Genomic DNA, 24,589 nt, shown 5'->3' with positions numbered 1-24,589 from the left:
GAAGGAGAGAGTAGATAGAAGAGACTCTATGGAAGTAGAATAAATGGAACTTGGAAATTGATTGTATGTGGGAGGTAAGAGGAAAGTTAATGAAGTTGGAATCTGGGTGACTTAGGTTATTAAGAAGATTGGCAAAGAAGAGGAGAACTTCGAGGAGAATAAATGATTTGGAGAAAGTTCCATTAAAAATTTAGAATTTGAAAGCACACATACATAGCACATGCATAACAGGAAGTATACATATGTGGTAGAGGCATGCATGCAAAGGACAGAAGCTGGAGATGGATCATCTGTCAGTCAAATGAAGATTCTATTTGGAATGTGACTGGGAAACAGTTGGAGGCAAGAGCCAACTGCTTGACTGGATTTGAAGGTCTTTGGCTGATGATGGTGACTGAAGAAAGAAACTGGTTTTATCTCTGGGACTTGGGATAATCAAGTTGGAGGTGGCTTGGCTGATTGGAAGGCAGAAGGAAAGGACAATTGTCCTTATATCTCTCTCTGACTGGCTCTGTTTCATGCTAGTGACTAAATTGCCATTTCTCTCAATATCCTCCAACTAACACTCACTATAGAGAACAGGAAAATCCTATCCCTCTTACCTTATCCTCTACCTTGTCCTGTCTTCCCCAAATAAACCCCTTGTTTGACAAAGAAAATTAAGAACTATTTCATTGAAACCTCACAGCTCACACTGAATGACTTGAAGAAGACTAAGAAGGGAGGAAGGGAGGCTGAAAGGCTTCTGAAGAGGGAGGTACAAAAGGGAGGAGGTTAGGCAAAAAGAAGAGACCTACCTGATCCATTAGTTATCTAGTATCATCAAAAAATACACCCTCAAATATCATCTATTACACATAACTTTCCTGAACTAACAGATGGAGAACTCATAACGAACCATGCTAGCTTTCTGGATTGATTTTCTCTGATTGATGGATGATGTTTCAAGGAAGAACGGCTTAACAGGAATTCACTGAAATGTCAAACCAGAGGACTGGGTAAAATAGATCATAAGCTCTTGTATTTGTTCATATTGTAATTTTTTTTTATTTTATCAAATTATTTAGTCATTAAATTAAATTTTTGTGAAGCAAAAAAAAAATTTTTACATTGAACCCTCAAGCTCCCTTATCCGCCAATTCCTCAGTCTCCTTAAATCCCACTTTCTCTTCTTTGACACAGTTTTCTCTGCCACACATAATCACAAACTGGATCTCACCATTACTCAGAAATGTTTCATTTGTCTCATTAAAAACTTAGTCAATCCAACCCATTTCAGCAGCAAGAATTAGAAAGAGAAATTCCATTTAAAATCACCCTAAACAATATAAAATGCTTAGGAATCTATCTGCCGAAGCAAACATAGGAACTATATGAACACAATTACAGAACACTCCACACAATTAAAACCAGATCTAAACACTTGGAAAAACATTGATTGCTCATGGGTAGAACGAGCTAACATAATAAAAATGACAATCCTGCCCAAATTAATTTACTTAGTGCCATACCCATTGAACTACCAAAAAACTTTTTTACTGAATTAGAAAAAACCATAACAAAGTTAATTTGGAAGAACAAAAGATCAAGGATATCCAGGGAAATAATGAAAAAAAGTGCAAAGGAAGGAGGACTTGCAGTCCCAGATCTCAAACTATACTATAAAGCAGTAGTCATCAAAACAATTTGGTACTGGCTAAGAGACAGAAAGGAGGATCAGTGGAATAGACTAGGGGTAAGTGACCTCAGCAAGACAGTCTATGATAAGCCCAAAGATCCCAGTTTTGGGAACCAAAACCCACTATTTTATAAAAAATTGCTGGGAAAATTTGAAGACAGTATGGGAGAGATTAGGTTTGGATCAACATCTCAAACCCTACACCAAGATAAACTCAGAATGGGTAAATGACCTGAATATAAAGAAGGAAACTATAAGCAAATTAGGCAAACACCGAATAGTATACATGTCAGATCTTTGGGAAAGGAAAGACTTTAAAACCAAACAAGAGCTAGAAAAAATCACAAAATGTAAAATCAATAATTTTGATTACATCAAATTAAAAAGGTTTTGTGCAAACAAAACTAATGCATCCAAAATTAGAAGGGAAGCAACAAATTGGGAAACTTCATTATAAAAACCTCTGACAAAGGTCTAATTACTCAAATTTATAAAGAACTAAACCAATTGAACAAAAAATCAAGCCATTCTCCAATTGATAAATGGGCAAGGGACGTGAATAGGCAATTTTCAGTTAAAGAAATCAAAATTATTAATAAGCACATGAAAAAGTGCTCTAAATCTCTAATAATCAGAGAAATGCAAATCAAAACAACTCTGAGGTATCACCTCACACCTAGCAGATTGGCTAACATGTCAGCAAAGGAATGTAATGAATGCTAGAGGGGGTGTAGCAAAGTTGGGACATTAATTCATTGCTGGTGGAGTTGTGAATTGATCCAACCATTCTGGAAGGCAATTTGAAACTATACCCAAAGGATGCTAAAAGACTGTGTACCCTTTGATCCAGCCATAGCACTGCTGGGTCTATACCCCAAAGAGATAATAAGGGAAAAGACTTGTACAAGAATATTCATGGCTGCACTCTCTGTGGTGGCAAAAAATTGGAAAATGAAGGGATGCCCTTCAATTGGGGAATGGCTGAACAAATTGTGGTATATGTTGGAATACTATTGTGCTCAAAAGAATCATAAAGTGGAGGAATTCCATGGGGACTGGAACAACCTCCAGGAATTGATGCAGAGTGAAAGGAGCAGAACCAGGAGAACATTGTACACAGAGACAGATACACTGGTACAGTCGAATGTAATGGACTTCTCCATTAGTGGCAATGCAGTGATCCTGAACAACTTGGAGGAATCTAGGAGAAAAACCACTATCCACATTCAGAAGAAACACTGTAGGAGTAAAAACACCAAAGAAAAACAACTGCTTGAATACATGGGTCGAAGGGATATTGTTGGGGATATAGACTCTAAATGAACATCCTAGTGCAAACAACATCATTGAAATAGGTTCTGATCAAGGACACAAATAATACCCAATGAAATTGTGTGTCGACTGCAGGAAGGGTGGGTGGAGGGAAGGGAGGGAAATAAAGTGAGTATTGTAGCCAAAAAAAACAAATAATTAATTAATTAATTGGAAAAAAAAAACTTAGTCAATTCCTTTGGTCATAACCTTCTCTCATTCCATTTCTCCCCTTGCTTCACTTCTGAAACAGACCTCTAGTCTTTTCAGACTTCTCAGGGTTTCATCAGGCCATGACACCTGCCTGCCTTCTTTTCCTTTCCCTCCCCACCATTTATTTCATCTCTCAACTTGAAACAGCCTTCTCCAGAGTTAACAATGATCTCTTTTATTGCCAAATTTGATGGTCTTTTCTGATACTTATTGACCTCTCCCTGATACTCTTAAAAACCCTCTCTTTATGGATACTCTGTTCCTTCTAGGATTTTGTGACACTATTCCCCTGCTTCTCCTACCTGTTTTTACAACTCCTTAATCTGCTTTTCTGGTTTATCATCCAGATCATGTCCCCTAATTGTAGGTGTTCCCCAAGGTTTTATCCCAGGCTCTGTAATCTTCTCTCTCTATACTAACTCTGACTTCATCATTTCCCCAAGTAGTTATGTCATCTCTGTGCTAGTGACTTTCCAGATCTTGTCCATCTCCAGTCTTTCCTGAATTATATTCTGCCTATTGGACACCAAACTAGATATCTGACATCGTAGACATCTGAGATCATCTCAACATGCCCATTACAGAGCTTAGCTTTCTACCAAACCAAACCCACTCCTCTTTCAAACTTTTCTATTTCTGTCGAATGCATCATTCTTCTTCCAGTCTCCTAAGTTGGAAACCTTGACTCTTCATTCACTCTCCCCAAAATCCATTCAGTTACCAAATCTTGCCAGTTCTACTTCTGTAACACCTCTCACATCCAGCCCTTCTCTCAACTCACACAACCACCACCTTTTCTCCTTCATCCCCTTTCCCCAGAGATTACAAAGGTAGCCTCCTGATTGGTCTCTTTGCCTTGAGTTTCTTCCCACCTCATTCCTCATTGCTGCAGAACTGATTTTCCCTAAGGACCATGTGACTCCTCTGTTCACCTCTTGTGGCTTCCTATTGAGCCTAGAGTAAAATATAAACTCCTGTTTATCTTTTAAGGCCATTTACACCCTGGCTTCAAGCTATCTTTCCAACCTCACTAGGCATTATTCATTCTCTTGCCCTTTGATCAAGCCACATTTGGCCTCTACAAATAAGTCTTTAGAAGAGTTTCAATTAAAATAAAAAATGAAGGTCACCATTATCTTTAAAACCTGCTAGGCTAGGTGACCTTAGAAGAAACAAAAGAATTTGAAAGAGGGTTGACTTAGGAAGAGAAGGATCTTGAAATGAGATCTGTGATGAGGATCAAAGTTCATCCAAGTCTTTTCATCTTCAGCAGTTTACTATGTTATACCAAAAAGGAAAGGGGGCGGGGGGGGGGGGGGTGTCAGGAGGAAGGAGAATCCTTACCAGCTACTACCACAGTGCTATGGAGTGCCTACTACAGCCACAGGGAGAGATCTGAGGAGCAGGATATGAGTATGGGGAATATATGTGCTATACCCCTATTTTATTCTACCCTTGAAGGACTAACACCCTGTTATCAAAGGGAAAAGGGGAGGGCAGCATAGCCATAGGAAGCCAGTTACTTGAGGGCTAGGAGTTGGAGTGGGGTAGAGTTGTACTGAAGACAAGCCTTGTTATAACTTATAGCAGAGAGAGCAAGGATGCCACTTATCTCATCCTTAAATTGAATTACCCTTTGGGTCATGCTATGGCCCAATGGGAGTGCTGCCTTCCACTTTGGTGTTTCAGAGTCTTTTAGTCTGTCAGATTATTTGGATTATTACTGCTCTCCATTGTAAGCTACAGCTTCCTATTACCTGCACATTTGGTAAACTTGCTATCTGTACCTTATCCAAATCATTGATAAAAGTGTTAAGTAGCACAGATCCCAGGGGCATTCCACATTTCTGGTTGAATTCTAACCAATAATGACTACTCTTTAAATCAGTTCATTCAACCAGTTTCAAATCCATCTAATTTTACTGTCATCTAGCCTACATCTTACTGCCTCTTGTAAAAAATAGACTCTCATAAGAGTAGCATGAGAGATTTTGTGAAAGGTGCTATTAAAATCTAGTGAAACACTAAGCTTTCTCTTAATGTGCTAGTTTACTAACATTGTTTGTTTTTTTTAAGGCAAATAAGTTTAAGTTAACTATGGCCCGTTCTTTTAATAAACTAATATGTTTATCGATGCCTTTTAATTTTATATCACTGTCATTTCTATATCTCCCCTGATCCCTAAACCAAACTGTCCATTGTAACAAAGAAACAGGTGAGAATGATTGAATCCATGGCTGTATATGATAATGGATGCAACATTCTGCTCTTCAAGGGAGATTATTTCATTATCTGTTCCCAGAGGCCATTATTTGCATTGTTGTCGTCATTATTGTTTTAAGCTCTTCATTTCAGCTTTTTTTCAGTGTTCTTTTTTTAAATTGTTGTAGTAATTGTATAATAGTTTTTATGGTTCTGCTTTTACTCTGCATTAAGTTCTTATAAATCTTCCTGTTTCTGAGTTCCTTGCAGTTGTAATTTGCTTAGTTGTTCCCAACCAATAGATATTCATTTTTCTCCTAATTCTTTGCTACCACCAAAAAAAGCATGAAAATTTTAGTATATAACAGAACTTGATTTCTGACTTTTTACTTCCTTGTGGTAAATGCCATTAGTAGAATTGTTAGAACAAAAAGTTTGAACAACTTAGTCACTTTTGTTAAATGATTGTCAGTTATTAAGTATGGTTGGGTTGAGGCAGCTAGGTGGCTCAGGGATTAGAGCCAGACCTACAGACAAGAGGTCTGGGTTCAAATCTGGGCTGGACAAATCACTTAGCCCCAATTGCTACACCTTTACCATTCTTCTGCCTTGGAACCAATACCTAGTATTGATTTTAAGACAGGAAGTAGGGGTTTAAAAAAAAAAGAATGGTTATCTTAAGGGCAGCTAGTAGCACAGTAGATAGAGTGACAGGCCTGTAGTCAGGAGAACCTGGGCTCAAATCTGGCCTCAGACAATTCCTAGCTGTGTGACCATGGGCAAGTAACTTAACCCCAATTGCCTAGCCCTTGCTGCTCTTCTATCTTAAGTATCTACTTTGTGCTAAGCACTGTGCTACTAAGTGCTAGGGATAGTAGGAAGACAAAAAAAAAACGCTTCCTACTTTCAAGAAGCTCACTGTCTAAACAAGGAGGCAATCACTATATACACTATATACAAACAATATATAGGATAAATTGGAAATAATCTCAGATGGAAAGCACTAACATTAAGGAGAACTGGGAAAAGCTTATTGGAGAAAGTAGGACTTTAGCTGAGACTTGAAGAGGGCCAGGGAAGTCAGGAGGTAAAGATGAGAATTAAAAGAGTTCCAGGTGTGGAATGCCCACAGTCAGGAGACTGGAGTTTCTAATACAATGAAGACATAGAGGGCAGTGTCACTGGATCATAGAATACTCAGAGGGGAATAAGATGTAAGAAACTGCGAAAGCAGAGTGAGGGGCCAGATTTATATCATCTTTGCCAATTTTCAAGATTTGAGGTAAATTATTTTAATCTTAATTTCTTATTATTAGTCATTTGGAACTTTTTCTACATGGTCTTCAATAGCTTTCAGTTCTTTTGAAAATTATACTCTGTATTCTTATCTTTTGGGGAATGATTCTTGGTCTTGTATATTTGTGTCAATTTTATATACATTTTAATGAGACTTTTAATATCCTTCTATTTTATAATTTCTTTTATTCTACCTGCATTGATTTTCCTTGTGCAAAAAGTATACAAATTTAACTCCAATAATAAAAATGAAAGCAAAAATAAATGGCAGCTGAACTGTTTAATGCCTTTTCCTTGTCTTGTAGAAAGGTAAGACAACAGCTTTGATAAGTTGTATCCACTACCAAAAGATGTCCCTTTGTCTCTTAGACTTTGTACAGGTTTCCATGTTTACCATTTGTAATTTATTTGGTTATGCCTTATGAAACCCAAGAAGATTGAAATAAAAATATTCTCCTTTAATTATCTGTTTATTTGATTGTTGACTATTAAGTTTGTAGTAACAATTGATTTTAAGAATGTTGGCTCTAGGGATAAAATGAGACCTGTTTGATAAATTAGTAAGAATTCAGGTATGGGCAGAGAGGTATTGTTGAAATGCTAATGGTATATTTGTTTAATTAAAATTCTGCCTACCATCTTTAGAATTTTATTAGCAAACCCTTTCTTTGTAGATAAGAAAAAGATAAATTCTAATCTACATATCTTTTAAAACTTTTAAGATTTTCACTGAAGTCTTTGATTAATGTGATTTTTCTTTGTTTTAAAGTTGACTGAATGCTTTTATGTGATTTTTTTTCATATTCATAAATAACAATTGTTTTCTAGCAAGTTTCTCTTATGTCTAGAGTGTTAATGTGGCAAGGAGCACACAAGGGTCAATTAACGTGCCCCTTAAGGACAGTACAGGAGCTGTCATTTTTCATCTTGTATGCCCTGTTTATCATGGCACCTTGCACAAAGTGCTTAATAAGCATTTCTTAAATGTATAGTCATCAAACCATGTAAGGATCATACAGGGAACTCAGTGGGGTGCCTTGTGATTCAAGTTCTTTTTTATACCAGGGAGAGGTTGTCTGGTGAAGTTCATGAACCTCTACTCAGAATGTTTTAAAATTTATCAATAAAATATATATGGTTACAAAGAAAACCAATTATTCTAAAACATAGTTATCAGAATTTTTTAAAAACAAGTTAATAGGTAGATAGGTAGCTCAGTGGATTGAGCACCAAGCCCAGAGATAGGAAGTCCAGGATTCAAATCTGGCCTCAGATACTTCCTAGCTATGTGACCCTGGACAAGTCACTTAATGCCAATTGCCTAGCCCTGTGCTCTTCTGGCTTAGAATTGATATTAAAACAGAAGGTAAGGATATAAAAACAAAAACAAGTTTAAAACTCTATTGGTCTCTACAGTGAGAGAAGTAGAGATATTGAATATTGCTAAGTCCCTGAGTAGAATGAACAAGAGGGCCTAGGCATTAGTGATGCTCATGCTTCCCAGGAAGACACCCTGCAAATAAATTAGGGGAATGACCCAAAATTGGATGATTTGGTTATTCTATACTTGTTTCCTCAGACTCAAACAAACCACAGCCTGCACCAAGGAATGTGGATTTCCACTTCCCAACCTTTCTAGTACTTAGATTCACCCTGCTAGGGAAATGTTCCCTATTTATGTGTCTGGCCAGTCCATGCCCATGACCTCCTTAAAGACTTGCTTCAAAATTCTTATCATAAAGCCATAAATTTCTAGAGCTGGAAGTGCCCAAATCATATAATCCAGCCCCCTCATTTTATAGATGAGGAAATTGAGGGCCATAGAAATTAGGTTATTGAGCAGAGGTTACCAACAAGGTAATGATAGCATTTTCACTAGAACCCTTGTCTCTTCCTACCTTGTCCAAGGTTCTTTCAAGCAAACAAGCATTTCTGAAGCATCCACTATGTGCCAAGTGCTAGAGATATAAAAACAGAAATAGAAAAGCCCCTGCCTCTGGGGAGCTTACAATGAGAGAAGTGTGCTTGTAAAGGAATATGCAAAATAGATTTGAGGTAATAGGAGTAGAGACCCATTAGGATTGGGGATCTAGAGAGCTGTACCTAGAAGGAGGAGGAATAGGTTTCTTTAAAGGCTGCCTTTCAGAATTGCCCTCCATGTTTCTGTAATGGACTCAGGCCCTTGTGTTCCTCTAGAATAGAAGAGAATGTGATTCAGTGGAGGGAGTGTTAGTTTGGGTGTCAGGGAACCTGGGTTAAAATTCCAACCAAGCCAAGCAAGTCTTTAAGGAGGTCATGGGCATGGGACAGGCTATGCAAATTCAAAGTGGTATTGTTGTTATTTCTAAAGGCAATAGGGTACCCTTGTTCCTGAGCAAAGTTATAACATGAAAATAGAAGGAGCTCGGGGCTTGGTGAATAGAACACTGGGCTTGGAGTCAAGAAGACCAAAGTTCAAATTTGACCTCAAACACTTAACCTGTTTGCCTTGGTTCTTCCTCTGTAAAATAAGTTGGAGAAGGAAATTGCAAACAATTCCATTATCTTTGCCCATAAAATGCTATGGACAGCATTGGTGTGCTGTGATCCACAGGGTCATGAAGTAAGACACAACTGAACAATTAAACAACAACAATGTAGCCTGAAAATGGTATTAGTGAGATTAGGTAGTGATTTATCGTATTGGGAGCCAGGCCCAAACACAGGAAATCCTAGGTTCAAATCTGACCTCAGATACTTCCTAGCTGTGTGATACTGGACAAGTCACTTAACTTCCATTGTCTCTCCCTTACTGCTCTTCTGCCTTGGAACCAATATGAAGTATTGATTCTAAGACAGAAGGTAAGGGAAGAAAGGAAATAAGGATAGATTAGCAGAAGCTACATTATGATATATTAGAACTACAACAGACTAGAGGCTCAGATACCTACCGTCATCTAGACTAGTGGTGTCAAACTCAGAAAGAAGGACCACTAAACCATACAGTCTGCATATTGACTTTGTTTTAAAATGTAATGTTATCTGTGCTTTATTGTATTTTTATTTACTTTGTTAAATACTTTCCAATTATTTTTTTTTAAACCTTACCTTTTGTCTTAGAATCAATACTAAGTATCAGTCCCAAGACAGAAGAGTGGTACAAGTTAGGCATTTGGGTTAAGTGACTTGCCCAGGGTCACACAGCTAGACAGTATCTGAAGCCAAATTTGAACCCAGCATCTTCTGACTCTGGGCTTGGCTCTCTTTCCACTGAGCCATCCACTTGCCCTTCCCAGTTAGATTTTAATCTGATTTAGATAGTACTTGGTGAAATGTGGGGAAGTCTGCATATTTAACAAAATCTCTAATCTAGTCCAACCTTTGTAATGATTTAGGTCTGAAATAGTGGCTGAACTGGATTGGTTTTTATGGAAATGGAGAGGAAAGGAAGAGTCTTAGAAATGAGTTTGAAGAAAAAGTAACAGGACTCATTGACAAAGCATAGGGTGATGAAGGTGAAAAAGGAGTCAAATGCAAATTTTCCAGTTGCCAACCTAAGAAAGTAGTGGTCTGTTGACAGAGTAGAAAAAGGAAAACTTTAGAAGGACTTGGTTTTTAAGGTGACAGTTTTAGGGGTTGGTGGCATATTCTAGTCATTTCAGGGTCATGTAGGCAACTAGGAAAGGGAGAATTAGAAGTTCTTGTGTTGGAGATCCATCAAATCCATAAAAAATAAATTAGATGCCTAAGAAAGTGATCATAAAGCATAGATTCTTAACCTTGTGTCTTGGAGCCCTTTGACAATCTGGTAAAGCCTATGGATCCCTTCTCAGAACAGTGTTTTTAAATAAATAAAATACATTTTTATAAGGAAGCCAAATATACTGAAATAGTTATCAAAATATTTTTGAAAAAAACATGTTCACAGACTATGGGTTAAGAACTCCTGACAAAGAAGAGGAAAAAAGCAGATCAGCCTCTGATTTGTGGTGTGGATAAAAGAGCTAGATAGAATGCTAAAAAAAAAAAACAGAAGAGGAAGCAAACAGATCCAAAAGGTTGAAAGTGGAGTAAAGTCAAGTGGGCATAGTCAAGAAGAGGTCATCGTTAACCATGAGGGAATTTTAATGAAATAGCTTCAGGTTTAAAATAATTTCAGGCCAAGACTCCTCAAATTTGGCCTCAGACACTTCCTTGCTGGGTGACCCTGGGCAAGTCACTTAATGCCATTTGTCTAGCCCTTACTGGCTCTTCTGCCTTGGAACCAATACTTAGTATTCTAAACCAGAAGGTAAGGATTTTTAAAATAAAGTGATTTAAGAAAGAATATTGAAAAAATAGGTAATAAGATTAGATTTAGGTGCTATAAAGAAAGCCTGAAAAGCAACATGGTGATCAGAATCATGTAAAACATGAGAACCTTCTGAGAGGAGAGTCAATATAAAGTAACATTCTACAAATTGAATATAAAAGTGCCAAGAATATACTGAATAAAATCTCATTAAGAACCCATATTTTCCTTTGAGTATATCCCCTTGAAAATCTACTAGATTTAGTGTTTTACTATTATTAAATCTTTGCATTAATGACAACCCTGAACAATGAATATGTTAAAATCAATTGGTGAGTACTGTGGAGATTTTAATCTTTAGCAAGTCTAAGACTAATTAATCTTTGCAAATTTTACATATCTGAAAGACTGTCTTCTTTGCCAGGAATCTTATGATTTCTCACTCAAAACAGTTTTATAGGGAGCAACTAGGTAGCTCAGTGGTTTGAGAATCAGGCCCAGAGAAGGGAGATCCAGGATTCAAATCTGGCCTCAGATACTTCCTAGCTGTGTGACCCTGGGCAAGTCACTTAACCTCCATTGCCTAGCCATTACCACTCCTTCTGCCCTGGAACCAATACACAGTATTGCTTCCAAGACGGAAGGTAAAGCTTTAAAAAACAAAACAATTTTATATCATAGCTGAAGAGTGTGGTTGGTCTCTGCCCTTTTTGAATACAGAGTTCTACTTTTAGCAACCAGAGAATATCTTTTTATATCCAGCATCTGTTATAGGCTAAAGATGAAGAAAAATTCAAATATTATTCCCCAACTTTTCCCAATTGGCTATACTGGCATATTCTTTAAACTTAAACAAGGATTTGGGTTCAGATGTGACCTCAAGATACTTCCTAGCTGTGTGTGACTCTAGGCAAATCACTTAACCCCCCAGTATTGCCTAGCTCTTCTTGCTCTTCTGCCTTGGAACTGATACTTGTTTTGATTGTAAGATGAAAGGTTTAAAAATAAAAACAGGGATTTTATCAGAGTGAGAGAGGCAGCCTGGGCTAGTGGGTTAGGGTCTAACTTTGGAATCAGAAAGACCTTAGTTCAAGACCTGTCATTAACACACTAGTTTCTCAACAATAGGAAAATCACTTTAACTCTTGGAATTCCAGGCAGTTCTCTAAAACTAAAAATTGCACAGTTGCCAGTTAATAAAGAAACTTCCATTCCAGGGAGTCTCCCCACCCCCCAACTCTTCCCAAAAAATATTATCATATGAAAAAATTTTAAATTATTAAGTTCATTTGTAACTCTCTAGTAATTACAAGTTATCCTGTTTACTATGGAAAATGTTTAACAACATTTCTTTTTATATCAGGGCTGTTGTTGAAAAATACCTGCTTGAAAAATCTCGCCTGGTCTCTCAAGAAAAGGATGAAAGGTAAGACTATTGTCCTTAATTGATATATGAACAGAGTTCATATCTATAGAGTTGATCTGCTAATACCTATAACAGGAAAAAGCAAATGTTTTAGAATTTAGCAGAATATGTCTTCATATGGAGCTCTTTGCAAATCTTCTGTGTTCTGTTACAGATAGTGAGCTAGAACTATCTCTCTCCTTATTAGGAAAGCTTTCTGAAGTAACAAGGCTTTTGTGGGAAAGGAAAAAACTTCCAAACATCATGCTTGCTAAACTCAGCTCTGAAAACACATTTTTTTAAATTAGTATTTTCCCCACCCACTTAGGAGGTTTTTGAAGCATAACTGACATTCTCATAGTTGGTATTTTTTTTCCCCAATTTTGACCCATAGAAATTACCATGTGTTCTATTATTTGTTACTTGGAGTCAATGAGGAAGAACGCAAAGAATTTAAGCTCAAACAACCTGAAGACTACTTCTACCTCAACCAGGTAAACAGCTTAGAACTGGGACAACCAAGGTAATTTCTGTTCTGTTCTGTGGTGGCTGTTTATGAACTGTTGGAAGGTCAAAGGCTTCTAGGCCTTTTTCCTCTTCTCTTCTGAAACAAGCTTCAAGGAGAGCCAAGGGAAATGACATAAAGGAGCCCATTGATTCCTAGTTGCTTGGAGAGTCACCATGTTATAGTTCCAGCAGAAATTATTCTCATCTGCCAGCTCTATAGCTCCAAAAATGGTTAGTAGTTGGTATCCTTCTTTTACAGCATAACTTGAAGATTGAAGATGGAGAAGATCTAAAACATGATTTTGAAAGATTGAAACAGGCCATGGAAATGGTTGGCTTTCTTCCAGCGACCAAGAAACAGTAAGTCAGATGGCCTTTGTAAGTAATTCAGGTAAATTGGCACAAGCTCCCCAATTTTGTTTTATTATATTAATATTCTGAGAGGTTGTATGGTGTCAAAGAGGAAGTTTCAGCTTTGTATGGAGTCAGAAGATCCAGGTGCAGGTTCCAACTCTGCCTTGAGCTCTGCAACCAGAGACCAGAAATGTAATCTCTATAAAGCTCCATGTTCTTGCTGTGAAATGAAATAAACTTTATATACCAATTACTTTCCAAGGTCATTGAGAGGATCAAGCAAGATCATGGATGTCAAGTATTGTGTAGTTGTATGGTGCCATCTACACATGAAAGATTATTTGTTCTTTGCCAGACCTATAATTTAATTAGTGTCAGGAGCTTAAGAGTGAGGAAATTCCCTCCTCCAATGCATATTGCAGCTGCTTTCTCTGCAGTGTTGTTGTGTGGTAAAGGGGTGGGGGGGGAGCACCTTGCCTGGGATCAGATAGCAGCTCATATGTGAAACTTGCATCTTCCTGACTTGCAGGCTTAGTTCTCTATTATACCATACCTCTTATTTATTAAATATTAAGAGTCATATTAATCATATTACTGCATATAGATTCTTAATATTAAGTGTTCATAATAGTCATTGTGACTAGTTATTTAAGCATAAATTTATTTCTAGTCACATTGTAAGAAAAAAGCATTGAATATTATTAACTGTCTTGTGCTTAGTTGCAATTCACTCATTAAAAATTTTCAATAAAAGTTATTAGGGATTTTTAATATAGAGTTCTATTGGAAACCTTTTCTTGGAGCTTGAATTTAAAATGTTCAAAATAAAGATTTTTCTCTTTTTTATATACAAGGATTTTTTCAGTTCTGTCAGCTATCTTATACCTGGGTAACGTCACCTACAAAAAGAGAGCTACAGGTCGTGATGAAGGTTTAGAAGTGGGACCCCCAGAGGTACTAGATACACTCTCACAGCTTCTGAAGGTACTTCTTTCTTTTTTCATTGCTTTTGTGCTCTAAATCTTGGACTCAGTGATGCTCATCACTCTCTGTGTGTAGCCAGTCAGAATATGCCAATAGATGCCTTCTTTTACTTCTTTTTTTAACCCTTACCTTGTATCAGTTCTAAGACAGAAGAGTAGCAAAAGCTAGACAGAGTTAAGTGACTGCTTAGGGTCACATTAGGAAGTGTCTGAGTCCAAATTTGAACCCAGATCCTCCTGACACCAGGCCTGCCATCCCTATCTTTTACTGAAATCCTACCTTTTTTTTTTTCCAGATTCAAGTAAAATGCAACTTTCTTTCATGACTCCTTCCCAACCATTTCACCTATCTTTCTTCCAAAGCTCAATAGCACTTGATTTATACTTCATTTTTGGTACTTAGAATATTCTGCCTTGTACTGTAGACATTTGTATGTTTAGACTATTAGGTGGCATAGTAGATAGCCTACTGGACTTGGAGTCAGAAAAATGATGAGTTCAAATCTAGCCTTGGATACTTAATAGCCATGTGACCCTCAGCAAGTCACTTTACCTCTTATCTGCTTCAGGTTTCTCATACATAAAACAGAAATCAAAAAGCACCTATCTCCCAGAGTTTTTGAGAATAAAATATTTATAAGGCATTTTGCAAACCTATAGATATAGTAATTAGACAGACCTCTTTGAAGTCTGTGATTGAACTTTATTCAACTTTTCTAAAATGCCTTTCTTAGGGGAGGTTTTCAATAAATCCTTCAGTTTAATTGAATAAGATAGTATATGTAAAAGCACTTAGAAAACTGTAAGGCACTCTAGCCCTAGTCATACATGATTCCATGAAAATTAATATGATTACTTTTCGGCAAAACTAGGAACCATTCTTCATAGCAACCCACTACCAGATTCCCTTATGCCAGGAGTTAGCATGTTCTTCTCACAGAAGTTTGGAATGCCATCTTTTGGTCACCCCATGCACCCAGGCTTTCCCACTTCAAAGCCCAAGTATGTCTTAAAGTTTTAAAGGGAGAACAATATTTGAAAGACTTTATCTTTTCTTTCTTTTTTTTCCACCATATAGGTAAAGCGAGAAATTTTAGTGGAAGTTCTGACCAAGAGAAAAACTGTGACAGTCAATGACAAACTTATTCTTCCCTACAGTCTCAGTGAGGTAAGTATACTATCTTTCTTTATGAGAGGGTCCTTGAAACATACTCTTCTATAGTGAAAGAGTTAGGGTCAGAGCCAAGATGGCAGCTTAGTAGCAGCAAAAGCTGAAACTGCTCTGACTATCCTTCCAAACCAATCTATAGTGAAAGGATTAGACTCAATATCTAAGGTCCCTTCTCATTTTAAAGTTCTTACCATTCAGAATAAAAGTCCTACAGTAAAGCATTAATGGAGCTCACTTATACATTGCCTCTTATTGCTTGACTATAGTTGATCCCCCAAAATATAACATAACTACATGTAATGGCGTAGTATAATTATTTGCCACAATGGCATATTATAATTATTATAACATGATGTCTATAAAATATTAGTTGATATTGTTTTGTAATAAGGGATGTCTGCTGTTACTGTCCTTTTTCCCATGACAGTATTTTAGTTGACTAAATGCCTGTTTTGTTTTCCTTTTGTTTTTAAACCTCACATGCCAGTGTGTTTGCAGGAGGGAATCGCTTTTCCTTTCCTTTTGTTTGACTGTCACTGAAAGACTTGTGCTTTTATCAACAGGCAATAACAGCTCGGGACTCAATGGCAAAATCACTGTATAGTGCTCTTTTTGATTGGATTGTTCTCCGTATCAATCATGCTCTCCTTAATAAAAAGGACATGGAAGAATCAGTTACAGTGAGTTGTTTTCTACTGACAATTTTTATTTCTTTGCCCAAGTGCTGAACTGATTTGTGCTGACACTGTTTATTAAGCTCAGCTCACTTTGTAAGTGCTGAAAACAATCAAAATATCTCCATTGAATCAGAAATTTTGAAATATTTACTTGGTATATAAGATAAGTTCATTGCTTGGCTTATTTAGGGCTAGACACAATTTGGCTCTGGGGCTTGATTAGCTGACAGAGACTATTTTCTCTAATACTTTATAAGTTACTGTTTAAAAACAGATATTTCTTTACCTGACAGTGCTTATCTATTGGGGTGCTAGACATCTTTGGGTTTGAAGATTTTGAGAGAAACAGTTTTGAACAATTCTGCATAAATTATGCAAATGAACAACTTCAGTATTACTTCATTCAACACATTTTCAAACTAGAACAGGTAAGAAATTTAATTCTCTTAACTTTATCACTTCTAAAAGAAGAAAGACAGTTAAACTCTGGGATCCTGCTTGGTGGCAGAGCTTGAAAATTGGAATTCTCCTTTACTCTCGGGCTATGATGCTTTGTGATATCAACCCAGAGGAATATTTGGCAAAATTCCATTCAGCTTTATTGGGGAAAAACATCAGGTGCCTTGTTGGCACACATATCATTTTAAGAGTCTTTTGTTAGCTCAGATTTGTGAGTAACTGAGTTCTCAGTGGGGACAGATGACTAAGACTTTAGCCAGTATTCAATAACACAGATAACACCTTTGTAAAGATTTATTTTGAAGGAAGATAAAAGTATCCTCTTTAATATTTGATTTCTTTTTGCCTTTTGTTTTCTCCACTGATGAGACTATCTAAGTGAGGAACTGGTACGTTTATGCAACTATGTAGAAATCTTGTTGTTATATTAGATTGTATAAAGATTGACTGCATCTTCATTTTATGTTACCATAATAGCCAATGGAGTCCTTCTAGTTTTTTGCTAATAAAGCACTTTTTAATTCTATAGGAAGAATATCAGAGTGAAGGAATCACTTGGCACAATATTGATTATACAGATAATGTGGGATGTATTCACTTGATTAGCAAGAAGCCTACTGGCCTTTTCTATCTGCTGGATGAAGAAAGCAAGTATGTATTCATGCTTTTTGTTCTGCATTGACTGATTGGTCATCAGAAGTCAAGAAAAATGCAGAAGTTGATTGACTGTTATAGTTCCAAGAAATGTAGACTATATTGATTTTATTTTGACTGTACTCTGGAGCTAAGTGAGGGTTACTCTTTAAGAAAGCATTTGATCACAGCGAAGATTTAATACTTATAAGCCCAGAGACTGCATGCCTCTATTTAAGCTGCATTTCAGAGATTTTTATCAGTCTCTTTCTCCCTTAGCCAATGCAGATTATAAATTATCCATGCTTTAGCACAGAGAGTCTTCATGGTGATGATTCCCTCCTCACTCAGCTGAGTTTGGGCCTTATTCAGCCAGAGCTTTTCTCTCAAACTCTCATAAAGCTTCCTAGAAACCAATTAACCTGCATAATTCAAATCATAATGAAGGTATTGATCTTTTGTGCCTTACAGTATATCTATCACATTATTAGGATTTGTAATTCTGTCAGTGGCTATCATGGCTTATTAAAAGAAACCAAAATTTCTGTCTTTAGAGTTCTTGCTCTTCTGTATATTCAGTGCTTCCTAATACAGAGCTATACTCATTTATTGTCAGCACATGATAGTTTTCACTAATATCCAAACATGAAAAGACCATAATACATGCATGGGACATGGAAATTTTAGTGGGCTATAAGTTCAATGTAATATTAGTCAACAGTGTATAATGACAACCAAAAAAAAAGCTAAGGCCATCCAGGCTGTCTTCAATGAGAAAGGAGCCCTGGTCAGACCACATCTGGAGTACTATATTCAATTCTGAGTAACATGGAAGGATTGATTGAAGAAACTAAGCATATTTAGAATAGAAAAGACCAAGAAGGGTCCTAATAACTATCTCCTAAGAGGACAGAACTTTGAATGACAAGTAGAAGTGGGAGAGGTAAGTTTTCAGCTTAATATTAAGAGAAATCTCCCATATGATTAATCCAGAAGTAAAATAGAATGCCTTATGATTGTTTCTATGATTTGTTCTTTGATCCACGTGTTTTGAAGAATTAGATTATTTAGTTTCCAATTAATTTTTTTAATTTGCCTTTCCATGAACCCTTATTGATTATAATTTTTATTGCATTATGATCTGAAAAAGTTACATTTATTATTTCTGCTTTTCTGCATTTGGTTGGGAAGTTTATATGCCCTCGTACAGGATTGGCAAACCTTTTCCCAGTTTGAGTGCCCAAAGGGCAAATTCAAGCTGTGTGTGGGGCCTGGAATTACTGGGGAGAGCTGAAGGAGAAAGTGCTTGCTTTGGGCAGCTGGACAGAGGGATGGGATATGCAAAAACTGTACTCAGATTGCTTGGAAGAGGGAGAACAGAGCAGATCCCTGAGTGCCAGGCACTCAGGCAGCTGGGTAGCCTATTGGGTTGAGAACCAGGCCTAGAGACGGGAGGTCCTAGGTTCAAATCTGGCCTCAGACACTTCCCAGCTGTGTGACCCTAGGCAAGTCACTTGACCCCCATTGCCTAGCCCTTACCACTCTTCTGCCTTGGAGCCAATGCACAGTATTGACTCTTAAGACGGAAGGTAAGGGTTTAAAAAAAAAATAAAGGGTCCCAAGCTGAAATTGGGGGACCCCAATAGGGAGCTTGGTCAGGTGCAAGTTGGCTTCAGTAGACTCTTAAGTCCTTTCCAGCTTCTTAGATTCTATCATTTGAGGAAGTTGCAAGGCAGCTATAGGATTGATTTCCCTATAGGACCTATTCAGAATTAGTCTCCAAAAACATATCAGCCCTTTGATCCTAATAATAATAATAATAAATTGCTGTTACCAGTTACTACTTTTATTTTCCTTAGTGACAGATCTTTAATTAAAAGACCTCCCAAATGGTATTCTGCCTATTGAATACTATGGATCTTTTGCTTTGGGTATACTGTCTAGAAATTTATTGTCAGTCTTTTTGAGTGATTTAGTGCCTGCTTAGCTGCTCTGCTTTCGGTCCAGCACACCATTTTTTTTTCTTTCTAATCACTCTGATTAGATTTGGAAGTGTCTCAGAAAGATAGAACATGTAGCTCTGATCAGATTTCCTCCATTGTGCTCACTCTTCTCAAACTCAGCATATTTCAATTTCCATCATAGTTTTCCTCATGCCACCAGCCAGACCTTGCTGGCCAAGTTCAAACAGCAGCATGAAGAGAACAGGTTCTTTGTTGGGACCCCAGTATTGGAGCCTGCATTTGTCATCCAGCACTTTGCAGGAAAAGTTAAATATCAAATAAAGGTATGCAATCTGTGTGTGTCTATTTGGGTCTCAATGTATGATTTCATTGGTCAAGAAATTCCCCAAGAGGACAACACAGATCAATCATTGTTTTGTGTTTTATGAATGTTAGCTGCTGGGGCTACTGAAAGAATAAGTGAAGTGACAAGACATCCAGCTCATCTGTGTCAAAGGCAGAATTTGTACCCAAATCAGCCTCACTTTAACACCAGCTATCAGTATATTTGATTATTACTGCCTCTTTTAAAGTTGTCGGTTAATGTCTTTGCCCAGAAAAAAAGGACTGGTTAGACTTCTAAGCAGTGGATAATTTTGTGATCTAACAATCTTATTATAAATAGGTTCCATTTTTCTTACAGTCATTTTCTCTATGTATATGAATATGTATATATAAATATATGTAGTTATACCCACATGCACTTGTGTGTAACTGCATGTGTAGTAGCCATTATTCTTTCCATCTTGATAGAGCATTATTGATGCCAGAACATATTTTGGTTATCTTCTTCCAGTAGTGCAGATCTGGAGGTCAAAGACGTTTCAGGGCCCAGTTCTGCTATTTACTATATGAATCAACAAGTCATTTCCCTCTGAGCCTGTTTGCTCATCATTACATTGGAGGAATTAAACTAGAAGGCTGACCCCTAAATTACTCTTGAGTCCTATGAATCCTATGGACCTATGAATCCCTTTCCATTCTGACTTAAGGTCAGAAATGCATATGGAAGATGACTATTTTCTGACTATATTTCCCCAGGATTTCCGAGAGAAGAATATGGATTACATGCGACCTGACATTGTGGCTTTGCTCAGAAGCAGTGAGAGTGACTATATTCGGGAATTAATTGGAATGGATCCTGTGGCTGTGTTCCGCTGGGCCATTCTTCGAGCAGCCATTCGAGCAATGGCTGTTTTCCGGGAGGCAGGACGACTACGAGCTGAGAGGGCTGAGAGAGCTATAGGTACTGAGGAAAGCATAAATCATATCTGATGTCTTCAAAAATCTGTACCAACTACTTTCTTCTAAGGGAGATGTGAAACAAGCATTTGTTCCCTTATAGAATTTTGATTTCCTAAGCTAAGTCCCCAGCCTGGTTTGGGTTCTAGGGGTGTTAGCACTTCCACTACATTTAGTAAATGCTCAGCCCGATTTCAGAGATGGGCAAATGGAATCTCCCTTTTATATGGTTTCAGCTTTTTTTAAGTCTTCTATCAGTGCTTTGAACTAGTTTAGAATAGGAAGTGAAAGCATGATCACTAATTAAAGCAGTTGAGGGATTAGAATGAAGAGTGAAGTGCTTACTATACATATTTTCCTTCTCTGGTAGTATATTTCCGTGATCTTGACCTCATCCAGCAGAGCCCTATGGCAAGAGCGGTAGGCTTGAGTTTGAGTTCTGATTCTGACACTTTTAATATATGTCAACCTTGGGCAAGTCATTCAATACTTTTGAGACTTAAATGGAGATGGTTATATTATCTACCTCCTGGAGTTAGTGAAAAGGAAAGAGCTTTGTTCTCCAAAGTACTGTATTCATATGAATTATTATTTTCTTCCCATTTCAAATAAAGAAAAAAAAGTTATAAGATATCTGCTTAAGATTTCAAATCCTTAATTAAACATATGTGAGGAGGGCAGCTCTGTGGCATAGTACATAGAGCACCACGCCTAGAATTGGGAGAACCTGGGTTCAAATCTTTTCCTCAAATACTTCCTGTCTGCGTGACCCTGGACAGCTGCTATTGCCTAGCCCTTGCCTTTCTGTCTTAGAGTCGTTACTACGACAGAAAGTAAGGTTTTTAAAAATTTGAAACTAGATAATATGACTAGACACAAATGGTCACTATATTGGTTTTGCTTAAATGGTTTTCTTTTTTTTTTTTTAAAGAGAGTTCAATGCAGTCAGAGTTGGAGTTCAGGGGAAATTATTGTGATATAAATCAAAAGACACTAATAAAACTTAAAAATAAAAGATAACATACATAATCCTATACTAGGGCGATACTTTTTGGCTAGGTCAAAGAGCGACCCAGATGACTCCCAAGGATCATTTCCTCTGGAAGTCTGACAGACTGACAGTCCTCCAATGTTTCTGTGACTAGTGACTCTCAGTTATCCTTCTAAATCAAGTCTATTCCAACTGACCAAAGAGGAGGAGTGAGAACCACAAGTAGCATCCACAAGAGGGAGCAGTGTGGTGCCCTGATTTGGGGGTCAGAAAGCCCTGAGTTCCATGCAGGGCTGGGGCAGTTTACTAGCTACATGACCTAGAGCAAACTTCCATTTCACTCAGCCGGTTTTGTCAATTTAGCAAGCGTTTTTCAAGTACTTGCTATGTACCAGGCACCATGCTAAGTGCTAGAGTTATAAAGAAAGGTAAAATAGTACCTGTTCTCAAGGAGCTCACAATCTAAATAAACTGGAAATAATTAGTATTAGAGGGGGTCAGAAAAGGCTTTTTTTCCAGGCAGAAAAATGCTGACTGAGATTTGGAAGGAAGTCAGGGAGAGAATGCTAATGAAAATATGTAGTGTTGAGATGGGAGTCTCTTGTGAAAGAAACAGTAAGGAGGGCAGTGTCACTGGATTGCAAAGTACAAGGAGGGGAATAAGGGTAACGAAGACTAGAAAGACAAGAAGGGACTAGATTATAAAGGGCTTTAAAAGCCAAATGGCACGTTATATTTGATCATGGAGTTGGAGAGCCACTAGAATTTATCTAATTATGAAAGCTATTATAAAGGTAGAATTGATAGGACTTGGTAGGTCATTGGATTTGAGGGGAGAGAGTTAAAGAGGGAATCAAAGTTGGCATCTACATTTTGAGCCTGTGTGACTGGGAGAATAGTGATGCTTTCATTAGTAATAAGGGAAGTTAGGAAAAAGAAGATAGAAAGATAATGAGCTCAGTATTGGAAATGTTGAGTTCTGGATGACTAAAGGACGTCCAGTTCAGGTTGTTTGATAGGCAATTAGAGGTATAAGACTGAGGTCAAGAGAGTTCTGGATAAATAGATCTGAGAGTTGTAGAGAGAGCTGAATCTATGGAAATAGATGAGATCATCAAACAAAATAGCATAGAAGGAGAAGAGGGCCCAGGACCAGAGCCTCAAGGGATGCTTAGGGTATTGGGTAAACCTGGATGAAGCTTTAGGAAAGGATGCTGAGATGGAGTGATCCCACAGGTAGGAGAACCAGGAGAGGACAATGTTATAAAAACCTAGAGAAGTGAACATCAAGTAGAGAAGGATGATTAACAGGTTGTTGGCTGTCTAGAGGTCAATAGTGATAAGTTTTAAGAAGAGGCTTCTAGAGGGGGCAGCTGGGTAGCTCAGTGGATTGAGAGTTAGGCCTAGAGACGGGAGGTTCTGGGTTCAAATTTGGCCTTGGACACTTCTCAGCTATGTGACTCTTGGCAAGTCACTTAACCCCCATTGCCTAGCCCTTACCACTCTTCTGCCTTGAAATACACAGTATTGATTCCAAGGCAGAAGGTAAGGGGTTTTTTAAAAAAAAAAGAGGCCTCTGGATTTTGCATTTAGATCTCTAGTAACTTTTCAAAACTGTAAAGTGAAGATAAAAATGTTTCCATTATCTGCCTTACTAGGGTATTGTGAAGCTCAATCAAGATAATTATAAGTAAAATATTTTGAAACTAGAAAGGCTCATAAATGTCAGTTGTTGCTATAATTTATAATAAAGCTTATTTTCAAAATTTTAAGTAATTTAATAATGTTTTTATGTTCCTGAATGAAACTGGACAGTGTATATGTTTTTCATCAAGTTATGTGTTAAATCTTTTTGGCCTTTTTAGTGAACAAAGTTTTCTTTTATTGGCAAGTTTGCTTTTTTGCTTTTTTTCTGCTTAGTAATTTCAAGGGCTGACATGAACTCCTCAGGAACTACATCTCTGACCCTATAAACACCAATCTGTAAAGACTGAGAAATTATGAACTCACACAAAAACAGAGCTACAATATTGGTGTCAGTATTGATAAGTGTTTAATAAGCCTTTTGAATTTAATGCTTTCAATCACATGTATTTAAACAATAAATTAAAAGTTTATCTTTCACCTAAAGTACCATTTTTAGCGAATGCAGTTTATTCAACTCAGGTTCACGAAGTTCATTTTATATTTATTTTGTCAATGTGTACAATTATGTAATTTCTTTTGTTAATGAGGGAAATAACATGAAACTCTTATGAGAAGTAAGAAATAAGTCTTTTGGCAATCCGTTAAACATTATAAATTCAGGATTTCAAAATCTCTTTGTCTCATCATGACTCTTAATTAATACTTTCCCATTATATTTATCCCTCTTCTTTAATAGCAGACATGGTGTCTCCTTCAATCAGAAATCCCTCAGGAGAACTGCAGAAAACCAATACTCCATCCGAAAAAGTTTACCGGTAAGAGGAACATTTAATTTCTCCAAACCAAAGACATTTGAATATGCCATATAAAACACCCCAAATGTTAAGTGGGGAATTATATGATAGAAGAACTATAGTTCTCATTTAACAACAACAAAAATGTGGAAATGAATGAAATTGGGTTACTTTTTAATCTGAGATAAAATAAGGCTATCTCTATGTCATCTGCTCTATTGAAATCCATTTCATCTTAGTTTACAGTAAATTCTTTTCAAAGGTAGTTTGTAGATATTTGTTTTGGGCCAAATGACCTTTTGCACATGCAAAGTGATATGTTTGATTCCAGAGTATTTCTCTTATTTGGTTAAACAAAATTATCAAGAGCATAGCTGCTTCTTTAACTTGCTTCTGCTAGTTCTCAATTAGTATCTTCAGATTTTTATTTAATACACAAAATATTGTGAGGACCTATGGCAGAGCTTGGAAAGACATTTGATGCAGTCTAAGCAAGTTGGAAAATTGTCCCCCTACACATCCCCCAGAGAAGGTATGAATAGAACTTTACCTCTGGTTTTAATTTCAAGGTGCAACTATGATTGTGCAGAGGGGGGAGGAATGCCTTGTTACTTAAGTATTAGATACAGTTGCAGTATTTATGAGATTCTGAAATTTTTGTGTCTCTTCATTTGTATTAGCCCATAATGTTCAGTAAACAAAAAATTCTTGATAAAACTTGTTTTTCTTCATAATTGTATATCTACCAATGTT

At 37.1% G+C, this 24,589-nt stretch overlaps 1 protein-coding gene across 10 annotated transcripts in view; it reads left to right on the top strand.

Moving 5' to 3' along the window:
• MYO9B (myosin IXB) overlaps positions 1 to 24,589 on the top strand; it is a 158,042-nt gene that overhangs the window by 72,056 nt on the left and 61,397 nt on the right. For 7 of the 10 annotated variants that reach the window (XM_007489760.2, XM_007489756.2, XM_007489757.2 and 4 more), the window contains exons 4-14: positions 12,334 to 12,396; positions 12,770 to 12,869; positions 13,142 to 13,242; positions 14,091 to 14,220; positions 15,298 to 15,387; positions 15,954 to 16,070; positions 16,361 to 16,495; positions 17,056 to 17,177; positions 19,305 to 19,446; positions 20,204 to 20,408; positions 23,779 to 23,857. In XM_007489760.2, the coding sequence (XP_007489822.1) occupies positions 12,334 to 12,396; positions 12,770 to 12,869; positions 13,142 to 13,242; positions 14,091 to 14,220; positions 15,298 to 15,387; positions 15,954 to 16,070; positions 16,361 to 16,495; positions 17,056 to 17,177; positions 19,305 to 19,446; positions 20,204 to 20,408; positions 23,779 to 23,857 (1,284 nt within the window). The remainder of the gene's footprint in view (positions 1 to 12,333; positions 12,397 to 12,769; positions 12,870 to 13,141; positions 13,243 to 14,090; positions 14,221 to 15,297; positions 15,388 to 15,953; positions 16,071 to 16,360; positions 16,496 to 17,055; positions 17,178 to 19,304; positions 19,447 to 20,203; positions 20,409 to 23,778; positions 23,858 to 24,589) is intronic. The other 3 variants (XM_007489758.3, XM_001369797.5, XM_007489754.3) reach the window with 1 other exon arrangement.

The sequence above is a fragment of the Monodelphis domestica genome, chromosome 3 (genome assembly GCF_027887165.1).
Source record: "Monodelphis domestica isolate mMonDom1 chromosome 3, mMonDom1.pri, whole genome shotgun sequence".
Classification (NCBI taxonomy): Eukaryota; Metazoa; Chordata; class Mammalia; order Didelphimorphia; family Didelphidae; genus Monodelphis; species Monodelphis domestica.
This window is presented reverse-complemented; position numbering and strand designations above follow the sequence as displayed.